Source organism: Cherax quadricarinatus, chromosome 1, assembly GCF_038502225.1.
Source record: "Cherax quadricarinatus isolate ZL_2023a chromosome 1, ASM3850222v1, whole genome shotgun sequence".
In the NCBI taxonomy this organism is placed as follows: Eukaryota; Metazoa; Arthropoda; class Malacostraca; order Decapoda; family Parastacidae; genus Cherax; species Cherax quadricarinatus.
In genome coordinates this window covers 82,784,815-82,798,369 of record NC_091292.1, presented here as the reverse complement: position 1 = coordinate 82,798,369, position 13,555 = coordinate 82,784,815, and the positions used below count along the sequence as shown (strand labels likewise).

Here is a 13,555-nt window from a genome sequence, read left to right as displayed (position 1 = left end):
TCAAAGGCTTTACTAAAATCCAAATAAACAATATCATATTCTTTATCACTGTTTCATGAACCCATACTGAGATTCATTAATCAAATTATGCTCTTCAAGGTGACTTCTAATAATCTTTCTTTCTTTCAACACACCGGCCTTATCCCACCGAGGTGGGGTGGCCCAAAAGGAAAAACAAAAGTTTCTCCTTTTACATTTAGCAATATATACAGGAGAAGAGGTTACTAACCCCTTGCTCCCGGCATTTTAGTCGCCTCTTACAACACGCTTGGCTTATGGAGGAAGAATTCTGTTCCACTTCCCCATGGAGGTAAGAGGAAATTAACAAGAACAAGAACTAGAAAGAAAATAGAAGAAAACCCAGAGGGGTGTGTATATATATATGTCTGTACATGTATGTGTAGTGTGACCTGAGTATAAGTAGAAGTAGCAAGACATACCTGAAATCTTGCATGTGTATGAGACAGAATAAAAAGACACCAGCAATCCTACCATCATGTAAAACAATTACAGGCTTCCGTTTTACATTCACTTGGCAGGACGGTAGTACCTCCCTGGGTGGTTGCTGTCTACCAACCTACTACCTAGTACTTCTAATAATGTCATCTATAATTGATTCTAATAATTTGCGTACTATAGATGTCAGGCTGATTGGACAGTAATTTGAAGGAATGGACTTATCCCCTGATTTGAATAAAGGAACCACATTAGCCATCTTCCACATCTCTGGCACTTTAAGCATGTCTCTCTCTTTCCTGTTGTCAAAAGGAGATTATAACAAGATTAGCACTTATCATGCATATATTACTAGTTTCAAATACCTGTGTATTACATGTGTATTAAATACTCAAGAAGAACCTTCCTTGTTATGTACTATAATTAAATCTCTCTTCAAATTAAAATGTGTTCCATTCATGGAAAAAGTGACACAAATGCAAGTATAATGTAATCTTCCATTGACAATGTCTTAACCACACGGTAGACTTTATCATGTTGTAAACAGATCTAACTTTTGAAAGAGGATGACCCTATATATAGAAAGCATAGTGACATGGAGAGTCAGGTGAAGTATGTTGAGGCATATCTTGGGTAGACTAAAACAGGTTAAGCAAATATATGGCTGAGAAGTGTTGTAATTGAGAAGAAACTGCCTGGCATGGGCCAGTAGGCCTGCAGGTCTATGCTTGGCAGGTTCTCTTCAAATCCAGTATTTCTCAGCCATATATTTGTCCAGACTGTTTTTAGTGTACTCAAAGTATTAGCTTCAGTATACCTCACCTGGAGGGAAAACTGTATAAAACACCAGCACAGTGAAAAGGAGAGACAAATCAAGTACAGTAGGGCCCCACTTATATGGCAAGTTAGGTTCCATGCTACTGCTGTAAAGTGGAAATTGCCGTAAATTGGAACGCCCTTTTTTCCACTTATAAATGTAAATAAGTACAGTGGTACCTCAGGATATGAACAGCTCAAAACTCGAACAATTGTGTAAGTGTATTTATGTTAGTGCTTTTGTAGGTGTATATTTGGGGGTCTGAAACGGATTAATCTAATTTACATTATTCCTTATGGGAAGAAATTTGTTCGGTATCAGCACTCAAACAGCCTTCCGGAACGAATTAAGTTTGTATCCCAAGGTACCACTGTACTAGATAACAAGTTTACACTGACATATATTAAGTTACCAATAAAACTAGACATTAAAAAAACAATAAAAAAGTAAAATACATATACAGTGGACCCTCGCCTAATGAACGCATCGCATAACGTTAAATCCGCCTAGCGATACATTTTAATGCAAAAATTTTGTCTCGGCTAGTGCTAAAAAACTCGCTCAACGCGATTCGTTCGAGACGCGTCCACGTGCGGCCTGAGCCCGCCTCACTTGTTCCGTGGGTGCCAGTGTTTACAAGCCAGCCACCGCAGTCGCTTCCAAGCATACAATCGGTACATTTCATATTATCACAGCCTTTTTAGTGATTGCACCTGCAAAATAAGTCAACGTGGGCCCCAAGAAAGCTTCTAGTGCCAACCCTACAGCAAAAAGGGTGAGAATTACTGTGGACATGAAGAAAGAGATCATTGCTAAGTATGAAAGTGGAGTGTGTGTCTCCGAGCTGGCCAGGTTGTACATAAAACCCCAATCAACCATCGCTACTATTGTGGCCAAGAAAACGGCAATCAAGGAAGCTGTTCTTGCCAAAGGTGCAACTTTGCTTTCGAAACAGAGATCGCAAGTGATAGAAGATGTTGAGAGACTGTTATTGGTGTGGATAAACGAAAAACAGATAGCAGGAGATAGCATCTCTCAAGCGATCATATGTGAAAAGGCTAGGAAGTTGCACGAGGATTTAATTAGAAAAATGCCTGCAACTAGTGATGTGAGTGAATTTAAGGCCAGCAAAGGTTGGTTTGAGAGATTTAAGAATCGTAGTGGCATACATAGTATGATAAGGCATGGTGAGGCTGCCAGTTCAGATCACAAAGCGGCTGAAAAATATGTGCAGGAATTCAGGGAGTACATAGACAGTGAAGGATTGAAACCTGAACAAGTGTTTAATTGTGACGAAACAGGCCTGTTTTGGAAGAAAATGCCAAGCAGGACCTACATTACTCAGGAGGAAATGGCACTCCCAGGACATAAGCCTATGAAAGGCAGGCTTACTCTGTTGATGTGTGCCAATGCTAGTGGTGATTGCAAAGTGAAACCTTTATTGGTGTATCACTCTGAAACTCCCAGAGTGTTCAGGAAAAACAATGTCCTCAAGGCTAATTTGTGTGTGATGTGGAGGGCAAACAGTAAGGCATGGGTCACTAGGGACTTTTTCTATGACTGGTTACACCATGCATTTGCCCCCAATGTGAAAAATTACCTAATTGAAAAGAAATTAGACCTTAAGTGCCTCCTGGTATTAGACAATGCTCCTGGTCATCCTTCAGACGTGGCAGAGTGACTTTCTGCGGAAATGAGCTTCATTAAGGTCAAGTTTTTGCCTCCTAATACCACTCCTCTCCTGCAGCCCATGGACCAGCAGGTCATTTCCAACTTCAAGAAACTGTACACAAAAGCTATGTTTGAAAGGTGCTTTGTAGTGACCTCAGAAACTCAGTTGACTCTAAGAGAGTTTTGGAGAGATCACTTTAGCATCCTCAATTGTGTAAACATTATAGGTAAGGCTTGGGAGAAAGTGACTAAGAGGACCTTGAACTCTGCTTGGAAGAAACTGTGGCCAGAATGTGTAGACAAAAGGGATTTTGAAGGGTTTGAGGCTAACCCTGGGAATCCTATGCCAGTTGAGGAATCCATTGTGGCATTGGGGAAGTCCTTGGGGTTGGAGGTTAGTGGGGAGGATGTGGAAGAGTTGGTGGAGGAGGACAATGATGAACTAACCACTGATGAGCTGCTGGATCATCTTCAACAGCAAGAGGCCAGACCTGAGGAAACTGCTCCGGAGGAGGGGATAGAGAAATTGAACAAGTTGTCTACTTCAAAGATTAATCAAATGTGTGCAATGTGGCTTAAAGTGTAAACCTTTTTTGATGAAAATCACTCTCACACAGCTATTGCAAGCCATGCTGGTGACTATTACACTGACAATGTTGTGAAACACTTTAGGAATGTCATAAAGGAACGGGAGGTACAGGCCTCTATGGACAGATATGTTATGCGACAGAGGTCCAGTGACTCTCAAGCTGGTCCTAGTGGCATTAAAAGAAGAAGGGAAGTAACCCAGGAAAAGGACTTGCCACCTCAAGCCCTAATGGAAGGGGATTCCCCTTCTAAACATTAACACCATCCACAGTCTCCCCTCCTCCCATCCCATCAATCATCACTAGATCTTCAATAAAGGTAAGTGTCATGTAACTGTGCATGTCTTCTTCAGTTTGTGTGTATTAATATTAATATTTCATATGGTAAAAATTTTTTTTTTCCATACTTTGGGGTGTCAGGAATGGATTAATTTGATTTCCATTATTTCTTATGGGGAAAATTAATTCGGCTAACGATAATTTCGCCTAACGTTGAGCTCTCAGGAATGGATTAATATCGTTAGGCGAGGGTCCACTGTATAGTACACTCATTACTTACCTTAATATATTTGTGATCTCAATGTAGAGCGAGATGAGTAGTACTGTATTTATTATAAGAAATCAAGTGTGGTATGTATGGCAGCTAGCCAGGCTACCATACCCACCATACCAGGCCACCCCACTCACACATAATATTCTATGGCATTTAAAGCATCCCAGAGGGATAAAATACATATACAGTTCACTCATTACTTACCTTAAAGTATTTGTAGTCTTAATGTAGGGTCAGAGGTGAGTAAATGAGATAAAACGAATAAATGAGAGAGAGAGAGAGAATGAGTGCATGAGAGAGGAGAGCTGTGAGTTTTGTAAACAAACCAGGCAGACGCAAGTTTTGTAAACAAACCAGGCGAATGCATCTGGTTTGTGTACAAGTTACATTGTGTACAAGTTGTCTGCACGTTGATACAGTAGAATAAATAAAGAGCAACACTCCCATGCTCATGTAACACTATTTTTAGAAGAAATGATACTCTGAGTGAAGGCATACGAAAGGAATAATTTTCTACATTTACCCCCAGTAATATTAGTGTACACATTTTCTCTGATGTTGGACTAGAGAAAACATTATTTTTGCCATCACTCGTACAAGTCGTCTGGCTACTACATCTCACATTTATGTTAATTTATTCTGCTGTGGGGTGTATTTATCATGTTTATATGTTGTGTATCATGTTTATTATATAGTTTTGAAAAATTATCATAGATGGATTAATGAAAATGTGTACTATATTATATTACTGTAATATATGACATTTAATGAGACAGTGATTATTGTCAAGTATTATTATCATTATTAATATGGCATCTTGAGACATAAAACACTCCTACTGATTTTATTGTGTACCTGCACGCTAGCACAGTGTGTAAGTTTATTTAGGTACAAGTATACATAAGTACTATAATTATCAGAGTATATATAAAATGTGAAATAACTTTTAAAAACACTTCAAATTTTGGAAAGTTTTCAGACATAATGGAGAGACGCAGTGCTCATGGACCTCACAGAGACTAAACAAACCAGGTGGGGAATGGTGACTGTATTAGAAAGTCAGGTGGGGGGAGCCATATAGCAAGTTTTGGTCATACACTGGATCCCCGAATTATGTAGTCATTGGATTTTGTAATATTCGGAATAAGTAACATTTTTTCGTCAAAATATTGGCTCGGTGATCGTCATTGAACTCTGTAATAGTAATTTGTCCCGAACGTGTTCGCTCGCTGACACACCAGTTACAGCCAGTGTGCCATTGTTTATCAGCCAGTGAGGACGATCCCATGTGTTCATACGATATATTTTGTATTATTCCAATCTTTTTAATGCTTGAAACTGCTAAATAAGCCACCATGGGCCAGAAGAAAGCTCCTAGTGCCAGACCTTTGGTAAAGAAGGTGATAAACACAATAGAATTCAAGAAAGAACACACCAGCCAGGGTACTTCCCCACACACACACCAGACAGGGTACTTCCCCACACACACGATTTGATTTCAGTGGGACTTGTGCATGAGTGACTAGAATTATCAAAGCTTATTGCTTGGGTAGCATTGAAAATTGGGTTAGACAAATATTCTGTTAGTGGGATGGTTTATGAAGGACCTGCCTAGTATGGGTCAGCAGGTCTGCTGCAGTGTTCCTGCTTTCTTATGTACACCAGCCAGGGTACTTCCTCACACACCAGCCAGGGCACTTCCCCACACACCGGCCAGGGTACTTTCCCACACACCAGACATGTTTACAAGTTTACTGGGTCATTCCTGCAGAGTGGGGTTTGATGATAAGGCTTTGGAGGCTTCTTACTTTATTTGCAATATCTGGGTACACAGGCAGTGTGTTTGTGCCCATGGCCCAGGAGGGCCATGCCCAGCGAGGGAGAGAGGAGTAGGCCTTGTTGAATGAGTGAAGGTTGCTGAGAGAGTGAGAGGCAAGTCTGGGCATACTGAAGTGGCATAGGCCTATAGGTGGCAGCACAAGCAAGGCGCGTAATGTGAACTCGGCTGGCAGACAGCATAGACTGTCTATGCAGACAGTACAGGCTGTCTACATTCGCTCAGCCACGCACCACCATGGTCATCCCTGACCATGACTGGCTGTAAAAAAAAACTCAGTCTCTCTCTCTCAGGAACAGGGCACAGAACACAAAATAAAAACATATATATATATATACATACATGGACATGGGAAAAAAAACTTCCTACAGGGAGGGAAAAAAAAAATGGGGTGTGCTAAACAAGAACATGGTCATAGGCAGTGAGTGTCAAGGGGCATCACTGCACACCTTCCTGCATCTGGACAGGACTTTTTCTGGCAAGCAACTTAGGAGGACATTTCTCGACTGGTACTGTCGCTGGGGCTGTCACTGCTGACGAGTGTGGAATGAGTCGTGGCAGAGATGACTCGGCGAAACATCTGGGAGTCGTAACATCATACACCATACTGCAGTGAGCGGGCTAGCAGTCAGAGTGACATCATCTTTGTGCAGGAGCTCACTGAAGCTGTGACAGGAGGCAGGCAGTCGCCTGCCGACAGGGGCTAACTGCGGCTCGATGAGTGCCATTCTCTTGACAGTTGGAGTTATAGCAGAGGTTAGTCTAAGCATCCCCAGACTTGTTTCTCTACATATAATTGTGCTCTGATGGTCTGGAGGTGGAGTGAAACAAATCTCGACGGGAATCATAGCAAGTACGATTCTGCAGGGCATCACGAGTGGTGAATATAAAAAGTTTTCTGTACAAGAGACTTGCTCGGGGCTGACTAATATCAGCTGTCAAATGCACAGGTCATAACAAGTGACAAGTAACACGAGGTGCTACACAGTTGTCTGGATGCAGACCTGTGGTCCACACACAGCTGGGGTCAAGACTACACAGGACACGAAAAACTGCACACACCTGCACTGCACATGCGGTACAACAGGGCTTACTAGTAAATGATGCTTTTCTGTACAAAAATCGACACGAACATGTGAGAACACTGAGAGGAATTAATTAACATGTGACATGTATCTTCTCTCAATATTCTCAACAACACAACATATTGCTCACTGTGAAACTAACACTGTCGATCAGGCATGATGTCATGAGGTGATGTCATGGGGTGACATTGCGAGGTGACATCAGCAGACATCTCAAGGTGACATCCTAGAGTGACATCGTGAGGGATGTCATGGGGTGACATCGCGAGGTGACGTCAGGCAGACATCGTCACGTTGTGAAATCGGGCAGCATCATGGGTGACATCATAAGATGACGTCAGTGGAGTGATGCAGCAGCAGACCACAGCATGTGGCTTGAGACGTCTGGCTTGGTAACCCACGTGGTTTGTAGATTCACGTGGCATCATCCACACCCCACATGGCTTTGTGATCTACATGGCTTGCTGATCCACATGGCTTGGTGATCCATATGGCTTGGTGATCCACGTGGCTTCAAGTGGCCTCGGGCACTCGGATACACAGCTCTGGCATTGAATTCACATGGAGAACAGCAGAGAGAGTGATGGCATTGTGGTGTAGTGTGGTGGAAGGCAGGTGAGGTGTGAGTGAGGCGAAGAACCCAGCCGCTTCCTCTCCCACATACCCACTTGGAGAAACACCCACACTGGACACTGAAATTGCCACAAACTCACTTCTGACTTGCTGAAATAGCCATGCTGAGCTGAAAAACAACAGCAGCAACATACAAGTGATGCTGAACATGTGACTTGAGAAGCAGTGTGGGGCGCTGTGGCATGGAGTCCCAGGAGTCGAAGAAATTTGGCAAATTTCGGCCTGGATCCTGTGTGTACCTGTGTCTGGATGCTGAAACGTACAAACACGACATCAGGATAACTCACTGAGAGACAGATGCTTCTAGTGTGGGGTGATGAAGTGAAGACAACTTCATTCCTCTTCCTTCCCTCCTCGGGCAACACAACTGCTGCGACCACCGCTGTCACCAATGTTTACGAGTTTATTATTGATTCTTGATTGCGGTGAGTGAATGATAAGGCTTCGAAGGCTTCTTACTTTATTTGCAATGTTGTGGGGTACACAGGAAGTGTGTAAGTGCCCATGGCCCAGGAGGGCCATGCCCGGCGAGGGAGAGAGGAATAGGCCTTGTTGACTGAGTGAAGGCTGCTGAGAGAGTGAGAGGCAGGTCTGGACATACTGAAGTGGCATAGGCCTAAAGGTGGCAGCACAAGCAATAGGCTGTCTATGCAGACAGTACAGGCTGTCTACAGAAAGGGTACTTCCCCACACACCAGACAGGATACTTCCCCCCACACACGATTTGATTTGAGTGGGACTTGCACATGAGTGAATAGAATTATCAAAGCTCATTGCTTGGGTAGCATTGAAAATTGGGTTGGATAAATATTTTGTTAGTGGGATGGTTTGTGAAGGACCTGCCTAGAATGGGCCAACAGGTCTGCTACAGTGTTCCTGCTTTCTTATGTACACCAGCCAGGGTACTTCCCCACACACACCAGCCAGGGCACTTCCCCACACACCAGCTAGGGCACTTCCCTGCAAACCAACCAGGATACTATCCCACACACCAGCCAGGGTACTTCCCCACACACCAGCCAGAGTACTTCCCCCCACACATGATTTGATTTGGGTGGGACTTGCACATGAGTGAATAGAATTATCAAAGCTTATTGCTTGGGAAGCATTGAAAATTGGGTTGGGCAAATATGATTCTGTTGGTAGGATGGTTTGTGAAGGACCTGCCTAGTATGGGCCAACAGGCCTGCTGCAGTGTTCCTGCTTTCTTATGTTCTTATGTACACCAGCTGAGGAAATTGCTTCAGAGGAGGAGAAAGAAAGAAGGAAGAAGGTGCCTTCTTCAAAGATTACGGACATTTGTGCAAAGTGGAGTGAGGTGCAAACATTTGTGGAGGAACATCGCCCTAACCCTCTCCCCTCCTCCCATCTTCCATACACCAACAAGAGTCTTCAGTAAAGGTAAATGTGATATTATTGTTTTATACTCGATTTCTCATTCTTTTCTGTATGTAAATCTATATTTAATTTATAAAAAAATAATTTTTGTTAATACATTCGGGTGTCTGGAATGGATTAATTGGATTTACGTTATTTCTTATGGGGAAAATTAATTTGGAAATTGTCAGATTCGGGTTGAGTCACTCTCTCTGGAATGGATTAATTATGAAAACCTGGGGTCCACTCTGATTTCAAATGTCTGTATTAGCGGAAAGTTGTAAAGCAAAACACAGTAAAGCAGGGCCCTACTGTGCTGTATAGTGCATTTCTTTATTGACAACATTTTTGTCCATACAGCATACTTTATCAAGTCATGAAGAGATCTCTGTGTGACGTGATCAAGCCTACTGTGTTGGGTAAAAGGTTGTCAATAAAGGATCACATTATACATCATTTATGTCTCTTTCCAAATTCAAATTCATATTTTTATTTCTTTTCATGCAGCACAAAAATAATGTAGTGTACATCTAGTAAAACATTGTTAGGTACAAAAGAAAACCACTAGTATGCAGTGTATTTCGGGTAAACTAATCCTAATGCTTAAAGACTAATTTAGAATTAGTCCCTACACTCACCATATACACTATAGACTCAGCCTCTCTTATCAGGTAGATCTGTTTGTAACATGATAAAGTCAACTGTGTGGGTGAAATGTTGTCAGTAAATGATCATATAATACTATATTTGTCTCTTTTTTTTTTAACCCTTTCAGGGTCCGTCCCGTAGATCTACGGCTTTACGTTCAGGGTCCAAACCGTAGATCTACGCCATGAGCTCAGCTCACTCTGATAAGCGGTGAGCAGTAAATTTGGGCCTAGATATGAGAGAATATATTTATGTGGTATGTGTGCACCACATAAAACAAATCCTGCAGCACACAGTGTATAATGAGAGAAAAACTGAGACCGTGATTTTCGATTAAAACAGCGACTTTGCAGTGTTTTTTCGTATGCTTTTTATAGTTGTATTTAAGATTCCTTGGTCTCATTTGATAGAATGGAAGATAAATTACAGAAGTAGAGATGATTTTGATTGGTTTTTATACTGGAAATGGCTTGAAACTGAGCTCAAAGTAGCAGAAATGTTAAATTTTTGTCGATGTTCAAGAGTAAACAAACGACCTCACACGTTTAATACACGCCAGCTGGTGGGTCTAATATACATTCACAAATGTGATGATGATATTTATACAATTATTACAATAATGCATAACAGTGAATGTTCTATTGTTTGGTTTGAATAAAAATTCATTATGTGAATAAAAAATAAAAATGGAATTCATTTGTAAAGCCTCAAAACATAACTAATGAGCAGAGGAAATGTTAGTTTAGTGCCAGGAATGCCTGCATTGTTTATTCTGGACCCTATTTTGAAATTGGCCAAATTACCAATTTCCGATCCCTTTATTTTGTAGTTGAAACAGTTGACTGGGCGATTTCTTCTTCTCAATCGATAAAATAGAAGCAATACTAGTGAAATAGCTAAGAATTTGGTCGACTGGAATAATGTAATTGGCCTAAAATCGGAGTCAAAGTCGGCAAAATCGCCGATTCGTAAATATCGCTGACACATCAAAATTCGCGAGAGCATAATTTCGTCAATTTTCCATCAAATTTCGTACTTTTTGTTTTATTACTTTCAGAAAAAGATTCTCTACCATTTCATAAGAAAGAAATAGCAAAATTTTTTTTTTTTAATTTTTGGACACTGGTGCATCCTTTGAAATTTGGCCTCTGGACCCTGAAAGGGTATTTTATGCCCATTCTCTCCATTGTGTTAATATGTATTGAATCAAGGTAGATAATTGGGTGTGTAACTTTAAGGACTTGACCTCATAGATTATCAGCATTGAAACAGGAATGATGGGTCATGTTTTATGCTGTATGTCATATTTTTATTGTTTAACCCTTTCAGGGTCCAGAGGCCAAATTTCGAAGTGTTCACCAGGGTCCAAGAATTTTCAAAAAATAATTTTGTTATTTTTTCTTATGAAATGGTAGAGAATCTTTTTCTGAAGGTAATAAAACAAAAACTACGAAATTTGATGGAAAATTGAGGAAATTATGCTCTCGTGAATTTTGATGTGTTGGTGATATTTACGCATTGGCAATTTTGCCGACATTGACTCCCATTTTAGGCCAATTACAGTATTCCAGTCAACCAAATTCTTAGCTATTTCACTAGTATTACTTCTATTCTATCGATTGAGCACAAGAAATCGCCAAGTCACCTGTGTCAACAACAAAACAAAGTGATTGGAAATTGGTAATTTGGCCAATTTAACACAAAGTTCAAAATATTCCAATTTCAAAATAGGGTCCAGAATAAACAATGCAGGCATTCCTGGCACTAAACTAACATTTCCTCTGTTCATTAGTTATGTTTTCAGGCTTTACAAATGAATTCCATTTTGATTGTTTATTCACATAATGAATTTTTATTCAAACCAAAAAATAGAAGATTTACTGTTGAGCAATACTGTAATAATTGTATAAATAATATCACCACATTTGTGAATGTATATTAGACCCACCAGCTGGCATGTATTAGACTTGTGAGGTCATTTGTTTACTCTTGAACATCGGCAAAAATTTAACATTTCCGCTACTTTGAGCTCAGTTTCAAGCCGTTTCCCTTAATAAAACCAATCAAAATCATCTCTATTTCTGTAGTATACCTTCCATTCTATCAAATGAAACCAATAAATTGCAAATGCAACTATAAAAAACATATGAAAAAACACTGCAAATTCGCTGTTTTAATCGAAAATTACGGTCCCAGTTTTTTCTCTCATTATGCACTGTGTGCTGCAGGATTTGTTTTATGTGGTGCACACATACCACATACATGTAGTCTCTCATATCTAGGCCCAAATTTACTGCTCACTGCTTATCAGAGTGAGCTGAGCTCATGGCGTAGATCTACGGTTTGGACCCTGAACATGAAGCCATAGATCTATGGCACAGACCCTGAAAGGGTTAATGGGTTTTACAGAATAATATTAAGAATAGAAATATTAATAGCAAATTTTTGCAGAAACATTTTGATAGTGGTACACAACATTTCTTGAATCAATATTTTTTTGAATAGGTTTTATTCAAGCTTATTATTATTTTACGGTAATTTTCTAATGTTTACAGGTAGTCATGCTAAGAATGTTAAAATACGCCTTCGAGACAATAACTCATATGAATTAATATCAACAAATGGATCAATTCTGGAAGACCAGCCATTTGGTTCAAAGATTGAATCTGATGACTTGTTAGAAGAAAATCTGCTTAATGAAAACTGTGAAAAAGATGGGGAGCTGTCACTTGAAAAGTTCCAGAAACGTCAAAAAATGATGGAGGAGCAAAATAAACAACGGCGAGAGTTACTTGTTAAGGCTATTGCAGATAGGTATGTTGATATTTGTAACTGTAATGCAAAGGTTATTGGAAAGGGTTGCAGATTATTTGAAGAATATGTGGTGTCTGAATTCAGTATACAGTATCGGGTTTCAGGAAGTCAAAATTTTTATTTTGCATTTGGAAGAGGTTTCTACCAGATATTTGCAGTGAGACAGCTTGTTAACTATGTACTGTATATAAGACTAGCTTTTACATGTCCTGTACAATAGTTTTGGGGTTGACTGTGTGACAATGAATGGAGATGGACTGTGGGAAGTGCTAATCCTATATGAAGCCAGGTCACCTTTTTTTAAAGTGTATAGTAAGCATTCTTAAGGATGCAGAGTATATGTAGCAAGTAATTAATCTGGAAAAATGTTAGGCAGGATAGAAACAAATGGGGTGAGATATTAAGCTTGATATTGTATATGTAGATGACAACTCTAACATTAGAGAATTAAAATTTTATGTAGAATAGTAGGTGTTTTTGATGTGTGTGAGAAAAGACTGTTAAAAGTTAATGCAAAATGATCATTTAATTATTTTTTTCTTGTCTTCCACCAAAGTTAAGGAAATATTCACCATTATTCATTCAAAAGCTGTCTTGTCAGGAGTGCACATACATCACAGTTTTAATAGCCCTACAGACCGTAGTGAGTGTAGTATCCCCACTCTTTCAGAGTGCACACATTGTGCTTATCATCACCTTACTCTTGAGAGCAACAAAAAAATTTAGGCAAAAAATGGGACTTAAGATTGGAGTGAGGGAGTATGGAGGAAAAGATATACAGTATGAAAATATTTGGGAGTAGACGTGTCAACTGATGGATCTATGAAAGGTGAGGTGAACCATAGCATAGACAAAAGGAAAAATCCATATGAATGAAAATAAATTAAGGATAGTGAAGAAAGAAGGAATTTTGTGTACAGTTATTGTGTTTAGAGAAGTGCTGGAATCTCTTGACCAGTTTATATGCAGTATCTGTGATGTGTAAGTGACGAAAAAAGAAATACATAAGCGTGAAGCTGAAAGTACAATGAACTAGGAAAAGAAAGCAACTAATGAAATAAAAACCCTGGTTAGGAA

The 13,555-nt window shown here is 40.0% G+C and overlaps 1 protein-coding gene across 1 annotated transcript in view; it reads left to right on the top strand.

Annotated features, from left to right (window-relative positions):
• Gorab (Golgin, RAB6 interacting) overlaps positions 1-13,555 on the top strand; it is an 85,452-nt gene that overhangs the window by 32,592 nt on the left and 39,305 nt on the right. Inside the window, exon 4 of the mRNA XM_053776584.2 lies at positions 12,220-12,478. Coding sequence (XP_053632559.2) covers positions 12,220-12,478 — 259 coding nt within the window. The remainder of the gene's footprint in view (positions 1-12,219; positions 12,479-13,555) is intronic.